The 25,846-nt window shown below is 32.3% G+C and overlaps 1 protein-coding gene and 1 non-coding gene across 3 annotated transcripts in view; one reads left to right on the top strand and one right to left on the bottom strand.

Annotated features, from left to right (window-relative positions):
- Positions 1–25,846, bottom strand: part of Rngtt (RNA guanylyltransferase and 5'-phosphatase) — a 234,044-nt gene that overhangs the window by 185,224 nt on the left and 22,974 nt on the right. For both annotated transcript variants that reach the window (XM_046431641.2, XM_046431631.2), the window contains exons 5-8: positions 21,957–22,032; positions 20,439–20,679; positions 11,941–12,050; positions 10,669–10,770 (exon numbers count right to left, since the gene is read on the bottom strand). In XM_046431641.2, coding sequence (XP_046287597.1) covers positions 10,669–10,770; positions 11,941–12,050; positions 20,439–20,679; positions 21,957–22,032 — 529 coding nt within the window. The remainder of the gene's footprint in view (positions 1–10,668; positions 10,771–11,940; positions 12,051–20,438; positions 20,680–21,956; positions 22,033–25,846) is intronic.
- On the top strand, positions 23,435–23,541 carry LOC124085119 (U6 spliceosomal RNA). The gene has a single exon (XR_006849346.1). It is a non-coding gene; the product is annotated as a U6 spliceosomal RNA (small nuclear RNA).

The raw sequence follows: 25,846 nt of genomic DNA, 5'->3' as shown, positions 1-25,846 counted from the left end.
GCTCCAACCAGAAGCAGCATCAGCTCACTGATCTCAAGATGACCCTTTTCTTCCTTTTGCTTCTACACCTTCTGATGCCTTTGTAAGCAATTCTATATATTAAATCCTTATACCTTTCAAACATTAATAATGATTTCTCTTTTCTTGCCATAAAAAAAGAAAATTTAAGTCTTTCCACTAAATAATAGATCCAGTGGGAGAAAAAAATTAAGTATTTTCACTATTTAAAATCAACCACAGAATTTTTTTTAAAAAATTTAATTTTTAAACTATGTTCAGCAGTCAACATGTAAATGCAAACAGGTATCAGTATTAAATTTAGGGCTTGGGGCTGTGGATGTAGCTCAGAGATAGAACACTTTCCTGTCCTATGCAAGGAAGTCCTAGGTTTGATCTCTAGTACCACAAAAACAAATTAATCAATCAATTAATTAAATAGGGATGGCATAACTTAAGAGGTAGATGTAAGACAGGGAACTCTTAATATCCTCATATTACAAGATGAAGAGTCAAAAAAAACTCTTGTGTTATTAGAACAAGAAATAAAGGGTTAAACATACATGCATGCTCAATGAAGAAATAGCTATAACAGAATAACTATAATGGAAGACTTTAAAGGAAAAAAAGTGGACACAAAGATTTTGATGTGCTACACCAGAAGGAACTCACCTAAAGTTGATTAATAGTGACATAAGCATGTATTAAAAACTTGGGGATAACCACAGAGAAAAATGTAAAAACTTAAAAAGTGATTGTCTTTTGGGAGTAAGACGGACCCAGGAAGAGTTCTAGGACTCTGTATTATAAACTTTCCAGTTCTACTTAACTTGTTTAACCACAAACAAAAATTTAAAAGAAATAATTTTATGTTTATATCCAATAAAAAAATTTAATGAAATGGGAAATACTTAGGCTGCAAATAGCAGATTATTAAATAATAAAATCATGTATAATGAATAATTTCTGCAGAAGACCCATTTCACCTAATTGAAGTTTTAATATACAGGGTCCACTCTAATTTTCTGTACCTCAAATGGGTACCTGGCTTATAATAAACACTAAAACATTATGAAATTAGTACATTTTTATTCAACTGAGGAAGAGAGGAAGACCTAAAAGCACACACACCAAAACATAAGCAACAACCATATCTAACCGGTGAAATGACAGACTTGTTTTTTTGTTGTTTTTGGGTTTTTTTTAATTTTTGTCCTTTGCTCTATCTTCATTCTCTAAATTTTCTACAATGAATAAGAATTACTTTATAATGGGAAAAATACTTTTAAAAGACATTGTCTTTTTTTATTATTATAAGACCAGAATCACAAGACAAAAAAGATATTTTCACTGAAATGCATATCAAGTCAAAATAAAGTCACAAATACTAAAAATGAATTAGGGGGGCTGGGAATGTGGCTCAAGCGGTAGCGCACTCGCCTGGCATGCATGCAGCCCAGGTTCGATCCTCAGCACCACATACAAACAAAGATGTTGTGTCTGCCGAAAACTAAAAAATAAATATTAAAAAACATTCTCTCTCTCTCTCTCTCTCTCTCTCTCTCTCTCTCTCTCTCTCTCTCTCTCTCTCTCTTTTTAAAAAAAATGAATTAGGCTTAGTAAGGTACAAACATAATAACTGATCTTGACCTAATTATGGGATCTGAAATGCTTCCCAAGTAACAAGATATTGCAAACTTATTATTCATAGCACAGATTGGGTAATTAGTTCCAATACTAGTAAGCAAACCTCACAAATCTACAGCTAAAAAGCTTCTTGGTTATTTTAATTAGTTACTTTTAGATTAAACAGCTTTATTCATAATGTATAGTGTCTTTATCAGACTTCAAAGTATAAAATCAAATGATACATTCATTTGCACTAATTACCATGAACGCTACAGGTTATGCTTTTCAGAACTTCATGGCCATACAAATTAAATATGTAAAATACTGCATTCTTTTAAGTGGTTTTCATCAGAGAGTAATGCCAACTCCATTGCTCAGATTTACCTTGATCTGAAATTTAAAAGCTACCCAAAATGGTTTATGCAGCACAACACATCACAGAGGTAGAAAGATATGAAAAACGCCTTAATTTTTATACAACAATCAGTTTCTGTGAGAAGAAAGAAATAGCCTGTTTTGTTTCACATTTGTCATTGAAAAGGCTGATTATACTGAATATAGTTGTATTTCTTATTTATTTCACTATTTAAAAATATATGTCATCAATAAACAATATGAAAAAATATTTCTATGAACACTAAATTTATATTCCTAAAATCATAAAGAGCAGTCATATTTCATATGCAACATCAAGTAATGCTCCAAAGGAAGTTCTTTGGTATCTCTCCTTATTTATTTGTCTTCAACAACAAATAATTTGACTACATCTTTTAATTTATCTCAAAGCTATTTGAGGGCAGGAACTATACTGTTTTGCTACTGTGTTCTGTATTGCTTTAGATACTGCACAATTATAGTGTAGGTAGAACATCCCTAATCTGAAAATCCAAAATACAAAATGTTTAGGTTGGAATTTAAAGCCACAAGTGGAAAAATTAACACCATGAAACTTCGTTTCACACATAAAGCTGTTAAAATATTGTATATAATACCTTCAAGCAAAGTGTATAAGGTATACATAAAACATAAATGAATTTTGGGTTTAAAATTGGGTCCTATCTCCAAGATATCTTATATACAAATATTCCCAAATATAAAAAATTAGAAATACACAACATTTCCTGTCCCAACCATTTCAGATAAGGGACACCCAACCTATAGGTTAATGGTTAGCTATTAAATCAATAAATACTATTTCTACAAAGATACTGATCTCCCATAAGTGAAAAGTGACATAAAATTTCAGTTGCCATCACAAAACTATGTCAACGAAAATTGTTTCTATGACTCATCTAAAGTAGAACAGTATATATAACATACCATTTATATGGAAAATTGGGAAACTAATTAAAATAACCAAGAGGCTTTTTAGCTGTAGATTTGTAAGGTTTGCTTACTAGTATTGAACTAATTACCCAATCTGTGCTATGAATAATAAGTTTGCAAAGGAAAGAAGGCAGCAGGCAAAAAGAAAAGGGCATAATGTTTCGAGGAACCAAACATCCAACTCTTAGCATTGATTATTCCAGGAATAGGATAAATATTTTCACAGACAGAGCTTTTAATTTATCTATATAATGTTTTATAAGGAAGACATTATCAGAATAAATATCTTAAACAGAAAAATTCACCCTTGAGAATCAAACAATAGAAACACTGAAAAGGAATGAGAACATCATCTGTCAATAAAGAAATCCATTCATGATACAGTATAATAGTAAAGATTATGGGCCCCAGGACCAAACCCAACTACATTCAAAACCCAGTCCTGTTACTTATAATCATGAATGGCCGTGGGAAGGCTACTACCTTTATATGATTCTTTAAAATGGGGATAACAATAGCACCTACTCCACAGAGTTGTGAAGATGAAATGAGAATTTCTGTGTAAAATTCTCAGAACAATGACTCTTATACAGGAAGTATTCAGTAAGTCTTAATTGCAAAAATGATTCTTACAGTAAAAATACATAATACATTTGTGCAATCACAATGGTATTCAAAAATGCTAATTAAGGCAATAATAAAATTACAGGACTTTAATGAATATTTACACCAATAAAGTTTTAGGAAAAATATTCATTTTCTAATTGTCAGCTTGACTACATTATTACTTACATTAAATGAAACTACCTAAAACTGTCAATGATGCAGTGACAGGGGCACTCCAAGGTAATGCTCTTAGGGATTTATCACGACAACCTTTGACAGGTATATCAAGAACTTTAAATGTTTCCATACTCTTTATCTAAGTTATATTCCTTTTATTATAATTGACACAAAGATCATTATAAGGAATAAATAAGTACAGCTATTCATAACAAAAAAACTCATACCAGTCTCAATGCCTCAAGAATCAACTATACATATTACTGTGGCAGCGATCAAGTCATGTTTTTGAAAATTGTTATATAAAGGAACCACTGATGCACCAGAAAAAATAAATAAATACATAATAACATGGAAAATGAACATGTTAAGATAAAAGACAGAATACAGGGGCTGGAGATGTAGTTCAGTAGTATAGCATTTACCTAGCAGATATGAAGCTCTGGGTTTGAACCCCAGAAATGCAAAAAGGAAAAGAAGAGCAGAACACAAAAATCATCATATTATAGAATTATTTCAAATTTCCTGCTAAGAATAGCAAACCTAACACAATTTCTAGCATATTGTAGATGTTCAATAAGTATTTGTTGAGTGCATGCATGAACAAAGAGATAAATTCAATCTCTTTATCGTATATTATCTGTTTCTGATACATTCAGATCTAGTTGTCTAACTCTTTCAAAAAAAATATTTAGAAATACTAACCTAAAAAGTATTTTTTAATCTCTCCAAATTTTATGTTTGCTACCCCTAATGTGGACAATGGAAAATTCTAATTTAGGATGATACCTATGTTTGCAACAAAAGTTTTACCTTATATCTACTTTGCTAGAAATTATCTAGACAGATTTTGGGAGTAAGTAATAACTTCAGTTGATTTTTATTGTTAACCTATTTTGTTTCATCAACCCACATGTGGGACACCTATACATACTTAAATACAATATATAATATATAATTATATAACACATGATATGATTTTGATGAGAAGAATATAATTATACTGTGATAATATTAATTAACACTAATGTTATAAACTCTAGATTATTAGTTCCAACCTATTTTGATAACTGTACCAATTTTGTTGAAATATTCACAGAATTGAAAACTTGGGACTGAATTGAAAACTTGGGACTCAATGACTCTATCTCTATTAATTAGCAGTAACTCTAATATCTAGAATTTAATTAAAGAAATTACTATTAGGACATTTCAATCCTTTATAAATCCCAAAGATGTAACTGGCCAAGATGTATTTCAGAAGTTTGGTTTTAAATACGAAAATGTTTTGCTTTTAAATACTTTTCTTGTATAACAACAACTATACCACACCCTAAGAGAATTCAGAATGTACTCTGAGAAACTAAATGTTGATTCCCATATAATAATGGTTTTCAAAAGAGTCCTCAGCTATGACAATAACTACCATTGAGCACCATCCAGTAAGCATTTTACGTGGATCTCTTTAATCAATTAGTAGACAAATTCTCAGATGTAGCCTTAAACTCAATGGCTGGCTAAATCATTATTATAAATTAGGTTACCGAAGTTTAAACTGTCACATGGACACAAAGGAAAGTGGACCCCAAACCTAGCTCAAAATCAGAATCGACTGAGGGGCTTTTCAAAAACACATAACCTCAAAGCCATCCCAAGCCTACTAAATTTGAATCTCTTAATTTTTCTTTTTTTATTTTTCTTTTTCTTTCTCTTTTGTTTTCTTTTCCTAGTATAAGCTTCCTGTGGTGGTGATGTAACTGGTGTTTGGTAACTACTGTCCTAAAACGCTCCACAGTTACCTCAGAGATCATGCCAAAATACAACTCCACATGCTTTTTTGCAATGTGCAATAACCAAAGCAGTACTGCTTTTTCTATTTAATATAGGGAGGCGCTGAGTAAAATTCAAACTAGGGGAAGGAGTCAAGTAAGTTCTATGACTTTCTTTTTTAACCAATCAACCACCAGATATCATCAACTATATAGTGTCAAATCAGTAAACAGTGGTTCTGACCGATCTCTAATCATTCTGTTAGTCTCTCTTGCCCATGATGAAAAAGAAACACTGGAGCCATGGTTTTATTATGTCCTTCCTAGTTGCAAGAAAACTGGCCTAGCTCCCTCAACATAGTTCTGATGAAAATACGATAATAAACAGGGTTAAAGTCTTCAAATGACATATTCTGGACTATTTTCTGTAAGGGTTTTAGTTATCACCAGAAGTATGAAGTTAAACATTTCTTAAATCCCAAAATTAGTATAATCTCCATTACAGGAAGGAATCACTACCTTACATATAATTTCAAAAGCCCAAGTCTGCTAGGTGCAGTGGTACACACCTGTAATCCCAACAGCTCCAGAGACTGAAGCAGGAGGATTGCAAGTTCAAAGCCAGCCTCAGCAACAGCAAGGCACTAAGCAACTCACTGAGGTCCTGTCTCTAAATAAAATATAAAAAAAGGCTGGGGATGTGGTTCAGTGGTTAAGTGCCCTTAAGTTCAATCACCAGTACTCCCCCAACCCAACCCACCCAAAAAAAAAAAAAAAGCCCAAGTCCTAGAATACAGAACATAGAACAATAAAGTAAAAAGCCAGAAAAGGGAAGACCAGAGTTGCATTATAGACTTTGCCACAAACTATTGTATGATTTGAAGCAAATATTTTACTTTTCTGGATTGTAGTCTTCCAGGCACTTCCACAAAAACTGTTAAGTTTCCACAGAACAGTTCAAAAGTTTAAAAAAAAAAAAAACTTTCCAAGGGCTGGTGATATAGCTCAGTGGAGCTTGCCTGGCATGTATAAGACAAAAATCATTACTAGATATCACTTTATTACTAGTGAGTTTGTAAATATTAGATATGATGTTTTGGCTATAATTAATATTTATTAGTAAGTAATTAAGACAGAAGAAGAAATCTTTTTTAATACTAAGAGTCACTAAAGTTTTTATATTATATATGAGAAGGAACGACCTGCTTTGTAAAAAGATTTAAATAAGAGTTAAATTGAAATTTATACCTGGTCTTATTTCTTCACTCAAGTGGGACAGTAAAAAGAATTAATTGAACAAATCTAAATGGAAGTAGTATATGCAATAGCTAATTGATCATAATTTGATTTATTCATTCTGTTCCTAAATTGTATATAGTTTTTAGTTCACTGAAAATTATTCAAGTATCTGAAACCTCTTTAATATTCCTCTTACCATGTATGACTATTCTAGTTTAGCATCTCATTACACCTTATCTATGCTATTCTTACCTGAACATTCAGCTCTGGCTATTAGAATAAACATCCACTACAAACATTATTAATGAGATACATATCAAGGAAACTACTAACCACCTGAGATAACTGCACTTTTCTTAATAAAACTATGATAGCAGCAAATACAGAAGTTGCCTAAACATACTTTAATTTGTTCATATAAGAGCTATTTCTACAACACACTACTCACAGATCACTAAGTACTTATGTCAGAACACACACAGCATGAGCCATATGTTGAGTATTTTTTCTTGCAGATTTGTGTATTTTCCCTAGAAAACTGTCTGTTCATGTCCAGTGTCCATTGGGACTGTTGTAGGGCTGTTATAACCCATGTTATAACAAAGCCATGGAACATCATTTTCATTTCAAATGTACACATTTAATAAATCAGCTGCACAAAAAAATCCTGTCCAAGTACCAATAGCTTAGCAAATACTTAGAACTATGGGGATTAAAAAACTTATTTCAATATTCAAAATTTACTGAAAAAAAATTAAATAAAACTATATTTGTATTAATATTTCTCTGCTCTAAGCTCATTTTTTTACACTTCCTTATAAAGAAAGAACATTTGAGATATAAAGATTATCTTGTAAGGAGAATGCCAATCATGGGTTGGGAAATTATGGCTCAAAGTCCAAATGTGGTTTTGTTTTGTTTAAAAAATTTTGTTTGAAACACTGTCACTGTCACTTATTTATGTGAAAGCAATGGAATATGACTGTGTGTCACAATGAAAGAGCTGAGGTAGTTCAGAGACCACATGTATCACCAAACCTAAAATAATTATTGGGAGGCCTTTTATAGAAAAAGTTGGCTGAGCCCTGGATTAGAGGAAAATTTAAAATTGAAGGTTCTGTTTTAAGCAGTCCTGATCCATGCATTAGCTAACACAAAGCCCTTCAAATATGCAGTTTTCAATATAATTCCTGAATGAATAAAAGAAGGGGATTCCCAGACCAGGACCCAGAAGAATGGATCTTTTTCCTTCTAGAAACATTATACAACTGTATACTGCTTAAATAGATGTGTTATAAAAAGCTTAATTGACATTACATCTCCATAAATGTCTAAATGGCTTTTTTTTAATTTCGCAATAATTTTTCTTATAGAGCTAGTCCCACATTTACTTTATATATTTAGTTCTTCTTGAAGCAGGGTTTGTCTGTATATGTGTGTTCTATATAACTTAGTCAGAAAGTACATATATGGATGTACATGTACACGCATAAAAACTAAGAACTATTTTTTAGTATCTATATGCTAGGTGCTTTAAATGACTTCACTGAATTTGTTTGTAATTACTCCGAGGGTTATCATCCCTATACTATACAAATCTAAACACAACAAATGCTTTCTAGGGTCTATCTGGCTTTAAATCTAGGCCTAGTATATATCGTTTTCCTTGAAATATGCTCTATTTTAAGTTAATGCTAAAAGATTTACCAAAAAATAAATAAATAAAAGGATAGGGTTATATTTTTCTTTGCAAATTAACTCACATGAAATCATGGTTTCTTTAAATCTCAAAAACTATACAACTACTACAAGTGCTTCTATCTTAATGTGAAGACACATATAGTTTTTTACTTATTAATACAATATATATTTGCTGAGTGCCTGCCATGTAAGTGCCAGGTACTAGTACTGGGGAAAAGGTGGTTTAAAAGCCAGGGATATAGCTCAGTTGGTAGAGTGCTTGCCTTGCATGCACAAGGCCCTGGGTTTGATCCCCAGCACCACCCAAAAAAACAGACAAAAGTCCCAGAACTCACAAAGCTTGCTTTCATCAATTATCAGTTCATTACAAGGCTCTTCTTCATCTAATAGCCTTATATTTTTCCTATGTCAAATAGTCTGTTATCTCTTAGCATAGTATTTGCATTATCATAGTAGCTATAAAAAATAATAATTTGGTTTTTACATAATAATTCAGAAACAGTTAAAATTTATAGTATTTAATCTCAGCAGAAAGAATAAAATGTGAAGAAATTAATTCTAAAATTTATATGTAAGTACTAAGTCTTCACCACTATACTAAAGACTGGTAATTTCTTTTTATTGCATTGCAAATTCTACTACTAAACTTAGTGCACAGAAAATTTTATTATAAAATTCTAATTATCTTTTCCCAGAATGCCTTTAAAAAGGAGTATTTCACAATTATAAGACAGTTCAATTCCAACTGTAACCATAGAACCCTTTAATCACTTCTTTTGGTATTATATTTATACTCAAACAGAATGGACTCAATAAGTAGAGCCATGAAAAAAAACGAAAGAAGAATCAAGTTAAAAAAAAAAAAAAACTTGAATGTATTTTAGGAATGGTCAAAAGGCCAATGAATTCCCTTGAAGTAACCTTCTTTGTTTATACAGGAGTTTTCCAGTAAAATTAAAGATAAATCCAATTAAGGTGGCATCAAATCTTATAAAGTAACTATCAGTTATACCTGTTATTCTTTCATTGAGAGGCATCTTGGTTAGCTTAGAAATGGAAGTCGGGAAACAGTATTAAATTTCAATATACTTTCACCAATACTATATGTAGTTTAATAAAATGTTTTTCTCTTATCACATGCATAAAATACAGTTTCATGAAAACTTTGAAGCCATGGTTTTAGCTTATTTAATCTACAGAAAATGATGGCTGTGTAAAACCCATTTGACCAGTTCTATCAAAACAATCAGCCAAATCATTCCCACTATTTGATAAGAAAAGTCTGGCTTCATTCTCATTCCAAGTACACAAGTCAACATTCTTAAGCTGATTATCTCACATCTGAATTCTGCTAGGAGGTATAGACAGGCATATGCTAGCAGATACAAAGCCCTGACACAACTGTCTCTGGATGAAATAAGATGCTTCAATACCACTTAAGAAAGTTTTCTTTGCTCTTCTGGAAATCTCCCTCAGGAGAAACATTCTTTAAACAACAGCCAAAGGGAAAAAAGAAGTCTTTAAAGGAAAGATAATTACTTTCAACTCACTCCCATTACCCTATTCAATAGTAACATGAACTGAGAACATCCCAACCCAATCTAAAAGATTTTATTGCTAAATCCAATATATGTTTCTGTTCTATATAAGATTTAACACTGTTGATCTCTCTCCTCTTTGGTCAAAGTTTACTTTCCCTCAGCTTCAGTGACAAATCTTTCTACTGGGTTTCTCTTATCTCTCTTATTCTAAATAGACATTCCTTCTTGTACCAAGTAGTCTCTCCACATCCCTTTCCTATGTTATTGCTATATTATTGTCTCCTACATCAGAATTTTCCATACAGATTTTTCTTCTATGGCCTAGGTCCAAATAATCAAATTTCCAAAGGATAGTAAAGAAATGATATCCACAAAACAGTGTAGTAGGCAGTAGACATATCAAAAATCATATTATTAACAGAAAATGATTTCAAACTTAACATCTGAAATAGATTTATGTCAAAGTAAGAGAACACTAAAACCAAAAATTTATCAGAATGACAAATACAGTACACAGCTTAGAATACCAGCAAAACAAAAACTATACAATTTTTTGAAACATATTTATTTTGCTATCAAGTCAGAAATTCACACTCCCAAAATTGCAAACATACCCAAAAACAAACTAAAATTCTTACAGCATTACAGTTATTTGTAAAATTTTTTTTAGAAATCTAACTTACCGAGTACCATCTGCTTTCCAGCTTACTTTATATGGCTTCTGCTCTAAAAGTTTAATATTTTGCTTGTCCATGGAAACAGGCTGTGCTCCAGGGAATCCAGACCTTAAAGAAGAACATTCTATTACTATCACGGTTGATAACCATTCAAAGTAATGCATGTCTTAAACCAATCTCAAATGAGTCACACATTTATCAAAATATTCTTCCTATCATGAAATCAGTTTCAACTAGAACAATATCACCTTTCACAAAAACACTAAAAAAAAAAGATTGTCATGACATTTTAGAACACAAGTTTACAAGGTTCAAAATGCTATTCTATAATTATTGAGCTAACTCTAAAATACTAGTATGGATGATTAAAATGGCAAAACAGGTACATTCACAAGTCTTTTACTTCAGAAAAAAGTTTAAATTGTAACTTAATTACCTTACACTATCCTAGACCCCATATTTCTCCATCATGACACTGCCAATTTGACAAAACTCTACAGAGTTGGCAAATTTCTCTTCCAAAGATGCCCAGAAGTGACAGAAACAGAAGAAATATAGGTCTAAAACTTAGAGTATATTGGCAAGGGTTTAACACAACATTAAGGCCAATGCTATTTATTATTTTCACCCTTTAGCTAAAATTATTTCTAGCTAGTTTATCAGAGCTATACATGCCAGGAATAAAAGTCTTTATGTTAAGAATTTATATTATGTTAGGAAATTATATTAGGAACTTTTCACAAATAACAATCCTTGTTTCCTAGTGTTCAAACTATACTAGAATTTTCTGCCACAGACCAAGATCTGAAAGTAACAGATGAGAGGAATAAACTCTCTCCTGAGTCCTCTCCCATGAAATGTCTGATAAATATTTTCAAGTCATAGTAGGGAAAACATATTTAAAACTGACCTTCCCAGGTTTCTAATTACAAAACTAGAGAATGAGGTACATTCAAGTTTTACCTATTCTCCCTGAATAAATTGATAAGACCAGCCCAAACATTCAAATCAGCACCAATAGAATCAAAATGATAAAACAAGTAATAGATAGTGACAACAGTAACTTCCTCTTACTTTAGGAAGATAAGCAAGACATCTAATTTTGACTCAATTGTCTGGGTATTACACTGACTACCTTGAAAAAAATCTGACAGTTTTTTTTAGCATTTCATGTAAACATATCATCTTTAAGAAATAAAGAAGCTATGTCAATGTCTGTATTAACTTTAAATGTTACAGAGTAAGAAATTTTATTTAGAACTTTAAAATGCTTATTACCCTTCCCAGCCACAGAATTGATGACACTTCTGCTGTACTTCTCCTAACTTTGGTTGAGTTGTTACTTGAGTTACGCCTCTAACAGTTACACCTTCCAAGAAAATGGCACCCTTTAAAAAAAAAAAAAAAAAAGAAAGAAAAATATTTCATTACAGATCCAATCCATTTACAAAGAAGAGATAAACCAGTTTATATTCACAAATTGAAGCAAAACAATATATAAAGCAGAAATGGTCTGCTCCAAGAAGCTTCACAAATTCCCCCATGAATGTATACAAGTTCTCCTTAAACAAACATTATTTTCAACATACATACTCAAGCCCAGTAAATGCAAAAGCCATATTAGCAATTCTCAGTAATCATGACAGTAATAGTAACTTATTTACTGAGAATCAAGCAGAGTATGTGGTATTCTACACTTTCTCTAATCCTTTCAACAACTATGAAAAATAGTGGCATATTTACTTAACAGATGAGTAAATGAAGTATAATGATTTCATTTGTTCAAGGTATAAAGATTTTATTTGTTCAAGGAGTAAATAATACCTGACATGGTATCCTGCAATCCCAGCTACTTGGGAGGTTGACACAGGAGGATCACTTGAACCCAGGAGTAGCTTACAAGCCTGGGCAACTCAGTAAGACCCCACCTCTTTAAAAATAAAAATTTTCAAAAAGATAAAAAGGAGATAAATGACAAAATTTGAATCCAGGCCTACCATTCATGCCAGTCACTGATGGCAGGGGAGGGGAAGGGAGGGTATTAACTGGTGGAATGGAGTTTAAGGAGGTAAACACCCAAAATCTGTATCTTTGTAAACTATAATAAGAGTATAACAGTAGAGGCAAAGGGACTAAGCCACAGTCTTTAATGAATCAACATAAAAGTTAATTATTTATTGAATTTTTAATCTAAGTTCTTTAACTTAAAATACATATAATATTTTATCTCATAGCAATATTTTTGAAATATCACAGAAGTGAAGCAAATAGAGAATTTATACATCAAAAAACACGCCCAGAAATTTTAAAGACTAAAATAGTCTACGGCTGGGGTTGTAGCTCAGCAGTAGAGCACTCGTCTAGCACGTACAAGGCCCTGGCTTCAATCCTCAGCACCACATAAAAATAAATTAATAAAATAAAGGTATTGTGTCCAACTACAACTAAAAAATAAAAATATTTTTTAAAAAAAGAAATAGTCTAGATTTATGCTACAATTACTTTCAGATCCATACAGGGGTTGGCACTGATCTCAAGAAAAAATTATTTTAAAAAAAAACTAGCTGTTAATATAATTAAGCAATAAAAAGTATGATCTACAAGCTGTAAAGATCAACCTTCAGGCAAAGACTTGGCAACTCAATCCACTTGGGAAGGGAAAATATATATATATAATATTTGCCCACATACATCCATGTCAAATCTAGCAGAGTCCAAGTCCTTGTCAGCATACAGTGGTCCTACTTTCTGTCCTTAATTCCAAGTCACTTTTCATCATTATCTATCTTCTGTTTTATCTTCCTTAGATAACTAGACATTAGAAAATTAGCAAGTTTGCCCTGAAAACACAAACACTACTACTTTTTTTTTAAAGCAAACAATTAAAAGGACTAACAGGTAGGTAAAAGGATTAAATATTAAACAAAGTGGTGCTTGCCCAAAATATTACCACAGAAATATTCCAAGTAAATTCACTAAGTCTATGCAGATGAACAAATTCAATATTTTTAATTTAACAAAGCCAATAAGTACTAAGAATTAGTATAGATTTAACTACTGAGTTTAATTATAAAAATAATAACCCCAACCATGTAGTAAATGTCTGTCATCCATTTATTTTACTTCTTCCTTAATCTATCCTACAATGCTTCAACTTCTTTTTTAGCTTCCTCTATTTTCTTCTTGTAATAATTATTAAGTAAAAAGAAAGGCAAATTAAGTCCAATAAAAATAGTATGCAGGGGCTGGGGATGTGGCTCAAGCAGTAGCGTGCTCGCCTGGCATGGGTGCGGCCCGGGTTCTATCCTCAGCACCACATACAAACAAAGATGTTGTGTCCGCAGAGAACTAAATAAATAAATAAATAAATATTTAAAAAAAAAAAATAGTATGCTGAATTTTATACACTATGATATTTAGTAACTTTAGGTTCACATAATTTCCTGTTTATCATTACAAAAATTTCCTCTGACAAAAAATATTATTTTTATAGTATTCAATATGTAATAACTTCAAGGAAAATCACTAATTCTAAATTATAAACAGCAATGTCTTAAATCAGGAACTATTTTTTAACATACTATAATTAAACTTTAAAATCACTGACATTTATTTTCATTTTTCAATAAATTACTATTTCAGGTTGTGACAGTAAAGAAAAATCAAATGCAAAAAAAATTATGTATCCTTAAAATGAAAGAAGTTATTTCATAAATAGTGTCCACCAGCCCTAAAATGAAAACTTGTAAGATTACCAAAAGCAAGACAAAAAGAAATGAATAATCCTTTCATGGGGAAATTCAGGAATTTATTATATAAGATGAGGGTAATTTATATGTGAGAGACATCTGTGTATGTATGTGCACATATGTATATGTATGTGTGTACAAGTATGTATATGTAGTAAGCACATTTTACAAATGAGGAAAATACCTTAATGGTTTTATTCAAAGAAATGATCTCAGACATAAGTTCAAAGGAGTAAACAATAATTTTATGTTATATTTTTGCAATTCAATAATGGCATATGCTCAAAAGATAAACAGGAATCTTAGTAATACAAGAACAAACATAGCACAAGCATCACTGTTATAAATCCCAGAAATCACTGTAAGAATTCCATTACTTCAAATCATAGTATCAACTTAAGAATTTAAAAAAGAGAACATTTTTTAACAAAAAATAAAGTCTCAAACCAAAATAACATCATTATGTCAAGAGATGTTAACTATAAAATAATTAATCAGTCTTGGCTCACCTGTATTAATTATCTCCAACCTCAGATGGAAATAAAATGTAAATGAAAGCTTTTCCAACCATGAATTATTTGCCAATTAATTACATTATGCTTCTCATTGCTGTCAACCATGTCAACTACTGTTGACATCACCTACAATTCAACCCTCCAGTCACCTTTCCTTTTTTTAGTTATATATAAACACAATGCCTTTACTTCATGTATCTTTTAATGTGATGTTGAGGATGGAACCCAGTGCCTCACACATGCTAGGCAATCACTCTACCACTGAGCCACAACTCTAGCCCCCTTCTTTTATTTTTGATGGTTTTGTCCTCACTGCTTTAGATCCCCCTCCTTGCTTTATCTAACCACTTATCACCTTCCCTAAAAATTTCCATGTAAATCCTGAAATTCCTTTTTCATAAATAACTTTCCCCATCAATTTTCTTGTTGAACACCTACAGCCTATATCTGAACCAAAACCTAGCTCTCCCTAAAGAGGGCTATTTCCTCAAAGCCTCACCTCTGGACACTGCTGCATTGGGAACCAAGTCTTCAAGGACATGAGACTTTGGGAGACATTCTATATCCACACCGTAACAATAACTTTCCAGGTCTAGACCACAGTATTATACTAATTTCTGACTATATTTCTATGCTTGAGTTCTATCCATTTACTCATGATAAATCTGCCTTATTATTCAAGCTAATTTGAGTTAGTTTCTTCTACCCCTCTCCCGAGTCTGAACTAATAAAACCATCTATATATTAAAGAATATTGCCCCACACTCATGTAGTTGATGTTTCTCCCCATTCTAACTTCTATGATTACACTAGTAACATCAACATCCACTGAGATAGCTTGACACATCAAATAACCCAGCTTAGTTTAGTAAATTCATTGTCAATGGCCTCCATTTTTTGGCCAATTTAACTCACTTCAAAACCAAAGTATGATCATTCTAGATCACCTCTATCTTTTGATTCAACTCAACTAACATTGAATGCCTGCAACACTCCAAAATTAACATGCCTTTCTTTGACTTCCTACATTATGTAGCTTAATTCTTTTACTCTATAATTAAACTTTAAAATCACTGACATTTGGGGCTGGGGATGTGGCTCAAGTGGTAGCCCGCTCGCCTGGCATGCGTGCGGCCCAGGTTTGATCCTCAGCACCACATACAAACAAAGATGTTGTGTCCGCCGAAAACTAAAAAATATTAAAAAAAAAAAAAATCACTGACATTTATTTTAACTTTTCAATAAATTACTATTTCAGGTTGTGACAGTAAAGAAAAATCAAATGCATGTAGTTCATCTTTCTCCCAACTTTTCAATTGCAAAAACTAACAATCCTTTCATTCCTCCCATTTCCCAATCTACAGTCCCCCCTACCTAGAATTACTTCCTATCCAGTCTAGTACCTACACCTGTTTCAACTATTCCCTGTTCCTATATCCTCAGTACCTCTTAGGCTTGGAGCAAACCCTTATTAAAAAGCCCCAATCATAAGTCAACCTCTCATTAGTCTTCTCCACTCATGAATATAGGTAGCTAAAACTTACCAAGGGAAAAAAAAAAAATCACAATATCAGTTGCCTTAGTGCTGAGATCTTGCTGAACATCTATTTCTCTGTCTTCTCTTGACCTCCTTTCAATTTCATCTCCTCAGAGCTTTCTCCATCACTCATTCCCCAACCTTTATTTTCAATTTCATTCACTCCACTAGCTCCTTATCCTCAACTTACAAAAATGTTTGAGTTTATACCATACTAAAAAGTCTTTTCTGACTATGTATCAAGCAATCACCTTTATCCTGTCTTTTTTATCATAACAAAGGCATTTGAATGAATAGTCAATACAAATGTGCAGAAAAGATTTAACAGGACTTGCTAGCAAAATTGGCCCCTATAGGAATCTAACTTTCAGTGTTCTCAGTTAACTAACAAGGGTTAACCATGCTAAAATTATTTATGTCAACAATACAGTTTATGCTAAACAAATGCTTTCCTTCTGAGATCCTGGCATTTTGGTACCTGCTGAAACAACCAAGACGTCAAAAAAACCCTAGTCACTGAACATTTTTAAAATCCCAGGAGAGAAACCTATCTCCCTCCCTCCCTCTTTCCTCCCTCCCTCCCTCCCTCTCTCTTCTCTCTCTCTCTCTCTCTCTCTCTCTCTCTCTCTCTCTCTCTCTCTCTCTCTCTCTCTCTCTCTCACACACACACACACAGCTACAGAAAGAGTAAGCTTGAAATAATTCTTCATGGGAAGGAAACAGTGTAAGAAAGCCAGCACATAGACTCCTTCAGACTGCACTTGTCTTTGTTCCTAATGATTCCACTGTGTATCTTCAGTACATTACTGTAATAAATCTAAGCTATGAGTACAACAATAATAGGTTCCTTCATTCCTAGCAAATCCCAAAAGTGGGGTAGTACTAAGGACATCAACACAACTGTCTCCACTTTCTTACTCTCCATTTATTAGCTTCGTAAAATCACTACTCTGACCCAGCTAAAATCACAAAAAATAATCCTCAGATATTTTCTATCCTTATTTTAATTTGTCTTCCTTGTGACATTTCATACTGTTAATCACTCACTACATAATTATTTTTAATTCATTATAGATATTTTAACTCCAAACTATTTTTCATATTTGACATTTCTTTGTCCTTTTGTGCTGCATCCTGGAAAATTTTTCTTTAGGAGATGGGGCGGTTACTGGAGATTGAACCCAGGGGCACTTTACCACTGAGCCACATTCCCCCATTTTTATTTTGAAACAAGGTCTCAATAAATTGCTGAGGTTAGCCTCAAACTTACAGTACACTTTTTATCAGCCTCCAGAGATGCTGGATTATAGGTGTGCACTACTACATCTGACCCTAGAAGAATTTCTTAGTTAGATCCTCCAGTTTAATCATTTCCTCTTCAGCCAATTTCATTCTGCTATGCAGTCTACCTACCTTCTAATAGTCTGCATTATTTTATGAACTGACATTGTTTGCTTTATCACTGAATTTTCCTCTGGTGTTAACTACAAAGAATAGTATAGTTCTGTATGAAGAGGAGAAAGGAAGAAGGAGGAGGAGGAGCAAACAGTAAGACCCCAGTAAAAAATGAAGCTCAAATACATTTATGTTAAAGAGAGGAAAGAGGGAGATCCAAAAGAGAATACATATACAAATGCACAGAAAAATTAGTATAGAAGGATAACCAAAGAGCAGAGAGTAATTTTTAACTCTATATACTACTAGATATTTGAATTTTTATTTTCAAATAGAGCTTATCCTCATGTCATTTGTATTTTAAAATTAAATAAATGGGGAAATTCTTCAATAAAAATGCTAGTTGTTAATATAAAGGTTGAAGGATAGTAAGTTTTTTAGTTTTTAAACTTTCTTTAATATAACTATATTGCTTTTGAAGTAAAAGCAAATAATTCTAATATTTACAAATTATGGCTTGAAATGAGGGGGGAAATAAATCATAATGCTACATAAAGCTATAGAATTTTTTCGTAACTCTGCTTCTGGAAGTATAAGCACAAACACTGTCAAAAATTATCATTCCCAGGGCTGATGCTAGGGCTCAGTGGCAAAGTGCTTGCCTAGCATGTGTGAGGCACTGGGTTTGATCCTTAGCACTGCAGACAAAAAATAAATAAAATAAAGGCATGCTGTCCATCTACAATTCCAAAAAAATTTAAAAAAAAATATATCATTCCATGCCAGGTGAGGTTGCAAAGCCTGTAATCCAGCGACTCAGGAGGCTGAGGCAGTAGGATCGCAAATTCAAAGCCAGACTCAGCAAATGTGGGATGCTAAGCAACTCAGTGAAACTCTGTCTCTAAATAAAATACTAAATAGGGCTGGGGATGTGATTCAGTGGCCTGGTGCCCCAAGTTCAATCACAGGTACCAAAAAAAATTTACCATTACTCACCATCAAACCAAACTTAATTGCATTCTCCAAAATGGAAGAAAGATGTGTGCTTTGACAATGGCAAGCCAGTATACAGACTAATTTTGCAGGTACAAGAGAGGCTGGACAACACACTAAAAATGCCTGAAGATATAAAAGAATTAAAGGCAGTAAGGACCTGAAGGGTCAAGAACTCAAATGGAAGAAAAACCAAAGAAGTAAGTCAGACCTCAACACGATTTTTCCTCTCTAGGATTTTTCTCCAGAAGCACTGTTAACAGATTACCTCTCAACTAATGTCTAAAGAGTTCAATCCCTGATTAAGTCAATGCTCTCTGCTCTTAATCCTTATAGGAACAAAAATAAATCCTCTCTGAAAGAAAATCAGAACCTCAAATTATGCCCATAGTTTCTCAAAAATAATATCTAATAATTCAATCAAAAATACTAAGTATGAAAAAAATTACAATTGGCAAGTAATCAAAAGGACACAAAAAGAAAAACTAACAAAGATCCTATAGGAGATCCACACCTTCATTATCTGACAGCTGGGCATAGAGGGGGACATCTGTAATCCCATATGTAAAAGAATTTTAACTATGTAACAACTTTAAAGTATTAGTAAAGATTCTTGCTAAATATTTGGTTGGAACGTCATAGCACTTTATTAAAAAAATAGTAAATTTTTATTTTAGTATCTAAGATTTCTTTGGTTTACCTAAGAAATATAAATAGGATGAATTTTCATAACTGCAATTTTTCTCTTGGAAGGCATACTCGTAGCTATTAAAAACCTTTAGAAACTTTCAGATACAAACCTATCTGAAGAAATATGGCTACCATGCCATTTTTCCTAAATCTCAAAAAGTTTATAAGAAGGTTAAGAATATAAGATTTTTGGGCTGGGGATGTGGCTCAAGCGGTAGCGCGCTCGCCTGGCATGCGTGCGGCCCGGGTTCAATCCTCAGCACCACATACAAAGATGTTGTGTCCGCCGAGAATTAAAAAATAGATATTAAAAAAAAAAAAAAATTCTCTCTCTCTCTCTCTCTCCCACTCTTTCTTTAAAAAAAAAAAAAGATTTTTATAATGAGAACAACTAAGAACAGAGCAGGGAGGAAGAGCAGGAGGAAAAGATCAACTTTAAACAGAGACATGAGGTGGGAGGGAAAGGGAGAGAAAAGGGAAATTGCATGGAAATGGAAGGAGACCCTCATTGATATACAAAATTACATAAGAGAATTTGAGGGGGAAGGGAAAAAAAAAAAACAAGAGAAAGAATTAAATTACAACAGATGGGGTAGAGAGCGAAGATGGGAGGGGAGGGGAGGGGAGGGGGGATAGTAGAGGATGGGAAAGGTAGCAGAATACAACAGTTACTAATATGGCATTATGTAAAAATGTGGATGTGTAATTGATGTGATTCTGCAATCTGTATTTGGGGTAAAAATGGGAGTTCATAACCCACTTGAATCGAATGTATGAAAAATGATATGTCAAGAGTTTTGTAATGTTTTGAATAACCAATAAAAAAAAAAGAAAAACTGATTAATTAAATTCATTAAGCTTTAAAAAAAAAAAAGAATATAAGATTTTAAACATTACCAATTTTAACCGTTCTTTTCTCCTCTTGCCAAAGGAAGCACTTGACCCAGGTTCTGATTCCTTTTTTCCATCCTCATCTTCATCTTCATCTTCATCATCCTCAAAACACCAATCTGGCAATAAAGGTGGTGGTGGTGCTTCCTCTATATCTCCATAGCGACGAAAAAGTTCCTTCAAATAATCACCCTTATAAATTCCTGGTGGTCTGGCTTGGGCAAAAGTAGCAACTGCTGCTTCAATACTATGGAAAACAAACGCCATGCAATGTCCTCACTATTCTCCATTTGTTCAGACTTATCAAAACTTACTTATATTCAAGACATCACAAAGGATAATAGAGGTTTATAAAATGGATAAACTATAGTCTTTACCCTCTAAGCATTCAAGCATTAAGGGATAAATTCATTGTGAAATAGTTTTAATATAAGGCATACTGACAATTCCTCAATTCTAAAAGTGCATTTCTATAAGCACATATTAAAGATGTGAGTAAGAGGTCTGGAGTTGTAGCTCAGAGGTAGAGCACTCGCCTAACATATGCGAGGCCCTGGTTCGATCCTCAGCACCACATAAAAATAAATAAAGGTATTGCATCCAACTACAACTAAAAAATAAATAATAAAAAAAAAAGATGTGGGTAAAGTCACTGAAGAATTTCAATAAATTTTTAAAGGTTAAAGTCTTACTCTAACAGCAGTCAACAATTGTATAATAATGTGAACAAAAATAAAACATGTTGTTTTTCAGGAATTTCTGAAAGACCCAGGCACTGAGAATGCAGGTCATGAGAGAAAGGTACGCATGGGCTAAGTATGGCCTAAAAGTCTGGGGTTACTGTATATAGTTTCTCAATGGCCAGAAAGCACAAGAGGATGTATAAAATGGAATAAGCACAATGAGATGTGTACTTTGGCTGATTATATTCAAAAAAGGACCTACTATGTAAAAGGCTTTGTAAACATAAATAATGACAATCAGTCAATGAGAAAACTCAATTAGTAATATCTTATTCTCTTTGAAATTTTAGGTAACTAATGTTCTAATCTCTCTAAAATATGTTTCTCTAAAAAATATATGACACAAACAAATGATGCTCCTCAATAAGGATGTACTGAGTGGTTTAAATGAAATCCTATTCCAAAAAGATTTCCTTCACATAATATTATAACTTGTTCCTAGTACTTAACAGCTATACAAAAGACACTATTTAGAAGGGACATAACAACAGCAATTTCCAAAGCTGAATATGAACACAAAATATTGAAAAAAAATTTGTCTCTGATAATTCTATGAGAAAAAAAACATGGAGCTGTAAATACATAATTTATGGGATTTGTAATCACTCAACTAATGTGCCACTTAATACAAAACAAGCAGGTTAATCTAAAGATTAACCATATTCAAAATGAAAAACATTTCAAATTATATTAATCATGAGCTCAAAAAACTTGGCAATATAATATGCTACAACTAAAATATCAATAAAGATTCTTATCAATTATAACAAGATATAAATACCTCCAATCCATCTTCTCCACCAAAAAGGCACATATGAGGAAACCAGTGCGATTGAAACCATGGGTACAATGAACACCTACAAAATAAATTAACTTGGTTAAAATTTAATAAATCACAGCAGAGGCTATATTTTGCTTTAAAATTCCAAACTGCCATCAAAACAATTCAGTTATTTTATAAAATTACACTGTACATTTAAAAAGCTTGAAACACATTCTCTTATAATTTAGTAACTTTTCAGTTCAAGTTGCTTAGAATCTAATTTACAGCATAGGCTAGAAGTTTAAATGTAATATATTGGTTTACTGGTTTAAAATTGTCTCTAGGGTATAAGTATAAAGTATCTTATATAAGGAGTTATTTTCAAATTCAAAAGGACTCACACAAACACACATAAGAAACCTCTATCCCACATATTCTGGAAAAAAATTTCCAGCCCTTATAATCAATGATAAGCATATGAAAGATAGAAATAATGTATTTTTTTTAAATCCAGAAACTAGAGCAAAACCAAGAAACTAATGGAAATATAAACTCATCTGAAGGTTGATACTAGTAATCATTCAAAGTGACACAGAAAATAATTAACTGATGAAGATATAGTATAATAAAAATAAAACTAGCCTGAAGTTCTCTAGAAGCCAAAGTAAATTTTTAGAAGAAAGAAAATTTTTCTTTCTAAAAATTTACTTTGAAAGTAAATTTTTAGAAGAAAGAAACCTAGGGTGAAAAGGAAACTTGATTTTCTGAAATCATATTTTAGGACATATTCAAAATTATTTTAACTACTTATATAATAGTTTGGTGGATATTACTAACATGAAAAAATTGCTGCCAGGTTAAATGACCCTTGAAGATCTCAAAATAAAGTTTTTCCTGTAATATCTGGCTTTTTTGTTTGGTTGGTTGGTTAATTGTTTAAGATATTTCTTTTTTTTTTTTTAATGGTCTTCAAAAAAAGGTAAACTTTCTCCTTTGATCTTTGTTAACCTTAGTTTTCTATTAGGCAGAAATTTAAATTTTAGTGAGAAAAGTTAAATAGTTTACTATTGCTTTTCATCTTTTCTCATTTTAATAAAAGAATGAATTTGGTTTCACAGATACAAATTATATACACTGTATATTAATAGTATTTCTATGGAAATAAATAACAAATGGAATCCATAAATAAAGTGAACACTCCCTTAAGAGTAAATTTTACCTCCCACCCAAATTTGTACTCTTCTCCATTAAATTTACTCCTCCTTTGTACATGTATAAAAATTTTTTTCTCTGCATACACAGTTCATCTTAGAATGCAATCAAGCTCAAATATAGAAATAAACTAGCTAAAATTACTAAACTTCCAGAAGAAAAATCTTCACCATCTTAGAAAAGATTTCTTCAACAAAACATTTTTTAAAGTGTGAAATAATATGAAGTAATGATAAATTAGTTTATTTCAAAACAATAAATTTTGCTCCTTGAAAGATACCATAGGGCTTGCTTCAACAGCACAAACACTAAAATTGAAATGATACAAAGAAGATTAGCATGAATCCTGAGCAAGGATGACATGCAAATTCATGAAGCATTCTGTATTTTTCTAGCCTATAACAGCTCTAAGTGCAAAAGAAACTATTCAGAGATACTCAAAAAAAAAAGGAAAGAAAGGAGGAAACAAGGGAGCAACCGAGGGAAGGAAGGAGAGAAAGAAGGGGGAAGGCGGGAGGGCGGGAGGGAAAAGAAAAGATGCCATTAAGAAAATAAAAACAACAGCCCAGGGGCTGAGGTTGTGGCTCAGTGGTAGAGTGCCTGTTTGGCAAATGTGAGGTACTGGGTTCGATTCTCAGCACTGCATAAAAATAAAATAAAGGTCCACTGACAACTAAAAAATACTTGAAAAGAAATCAGCCCCAGAAATATTTTCAATACATATAACTGGAAAAGAATACATAAAGAACATTTACAAGGCTGGGGGTGAAGCTCAGTGGTAGAGCAATTGCTTAGCATGCATTGCCCAGCATGCATAAGGCCCTGGATTCAATCCCCAATAACATAAAAGGAAAAGGAAAAAAAAAAAAAGAATAAGAACTCTTACAGTTCTCTATTGCTTGTTAATTAAGACAACATAATTTTTTTAAATCTAGGCAAAAGATTTGAATATTCACTTTTTATAGGAAAAAAAAAACATGCAAGACAAAAATATACATGATTAACTACCAGAAAAATGCAAATTAAAGGTATAATGAGACCTTACCATACACTCATTAGAACTGCTAAAATTAAAAAGACTGACCACATAAAATGTCTGTGAAGATGCAGAGAAACTGAAACCCTCATACACTGTTAATGAAAATGTAAAATGGCAAAATCACTTTGGAAAACAATTCGGCAATTAAACAGTTAAACACACACCTATAACAAGTGACCTGAACATTCTAATCCTATTTAATGAAGAAAAATAAAATGTCCATGTAAAGATTTGTACATAAAGTGCACAGTAACACAAAGGCAAATGTTCAGAGTAATCTTATTGACAATGGCCAAAAACTGCCAACATCTCAAATGCCCCTTTATCAGCAAAACATATATTCATACAATGAATACTTAGGTAGATACAAAAAAGAAAACTATTAATAAATACAACAAAGATGATTTCAAAACCACTATGCTAAGTGAAAGAAGCCAGATAACAAGTACATATATAATTTCATTTCCAAAAAAATTCTAGAAAATGTGAACTAGCCTATAATGACAGAAAACAGAAAATGACTGCCTAATCTAAACCAAGAGAGAAGAGAGAATGGACACAAAGAAGAATGAAATGCAAACACTATGAATCATGACTGTGGTTTCATCAGCATCTTGTATCCATCAACTCATCAAATTGGACATTTTTTAAAAATGCAATTTAATATATATAAATGGTATCTCAATATGTCGTCATTTTTTTTTAACTTGATGGCTGGTTCTAGTCTGCAACTGGCATTAATAACATAATCCAAATGTTAGTATTTATCAATATGCCCTTGTTCTCAGTAACTGACCTTACCAAAAATAAATATAATAAACTTGGCCAGGCACAGTGATTCATGCCTATAATCCCAGGTATTTGGAAGGTTGATGTAAGAAGATCACAAATTTAAGACTAGCCTCAGCAACTTAATAAGACACTGTCTTAAAAAATAGAAAGGGCTGAGAATGTAGCTCAGTAGCAAAGCAACCCTGGGTTAAATCCCCAGTATGGACAAAAGAAAACAAAAAGTTATACATTTGATATATTTAAAAATGCGCTGGTGTTGTGGCACTGAGTTCGATTCTCAGCACCCCATATAAATAAATAAAATAGATCCATTGACAACTAAAAAATATATTTAAGAAAAAAAAAAAAAGAGCAATAAACCAGGCTTAGTGTGGCACGCACCTATAATCCCAGCAGCTTCCAAGACTGAAGCAGTAGGATCGAAAAGTTCAAAGCCAGCCTTAGCAAAAGTGATGCACTAAGCAACTCAGTGATGTCTCTGTCTCTAAATAAAATATAAAGTAGGGCTGGGGATGTGGCTCAATGGTCAAGTGCTCCTGAGTTCAATCCCCAGTACTTTCAAAAAAAAAAAAGAACAACACAATGTCACTCTCATCTCATTTCTATATTAAGGAAAGATTTCAAAAAAATAAAAAAAGGAAAGATTTCTTTCAAAAAGATTTTTGTTACTTAAAAGCAAATTTGAAAACCACTATCAACAAAGAGCCAAATGATTAATTCCTATATCCATAAAAAATAGAAAATGATAATGATCATGAGTAATTTGAATAAAAATCGTTTTACTAAAAAACCCTCAATATACAAGGATATAAAGGAGTTGCAGACAGTAGGAACTATCTTCACAAAGGTAAATGTATGAATCAAA

The sequence above is a fragment of the Marmota monax genome, unplaced genomic scaffold, assembly GCF_021218885.2.
Source record: "Marmota monax isolate L192 unplaced genomic scaffold, Marmota_monax_Labrador192_F-V1.1 WCK01_AAM20220418_F8-fsc00013, whole genome shotgun sequence".
Lineage (NCBI taxonomy): Eukaryota > Metazoa > Chordata > Mammalia > Rodentia > Sciuridae > Marmota > Marmota monax.
This window is presented reverse-complemented; position numbering and strand designations above follow the sequence as displayed.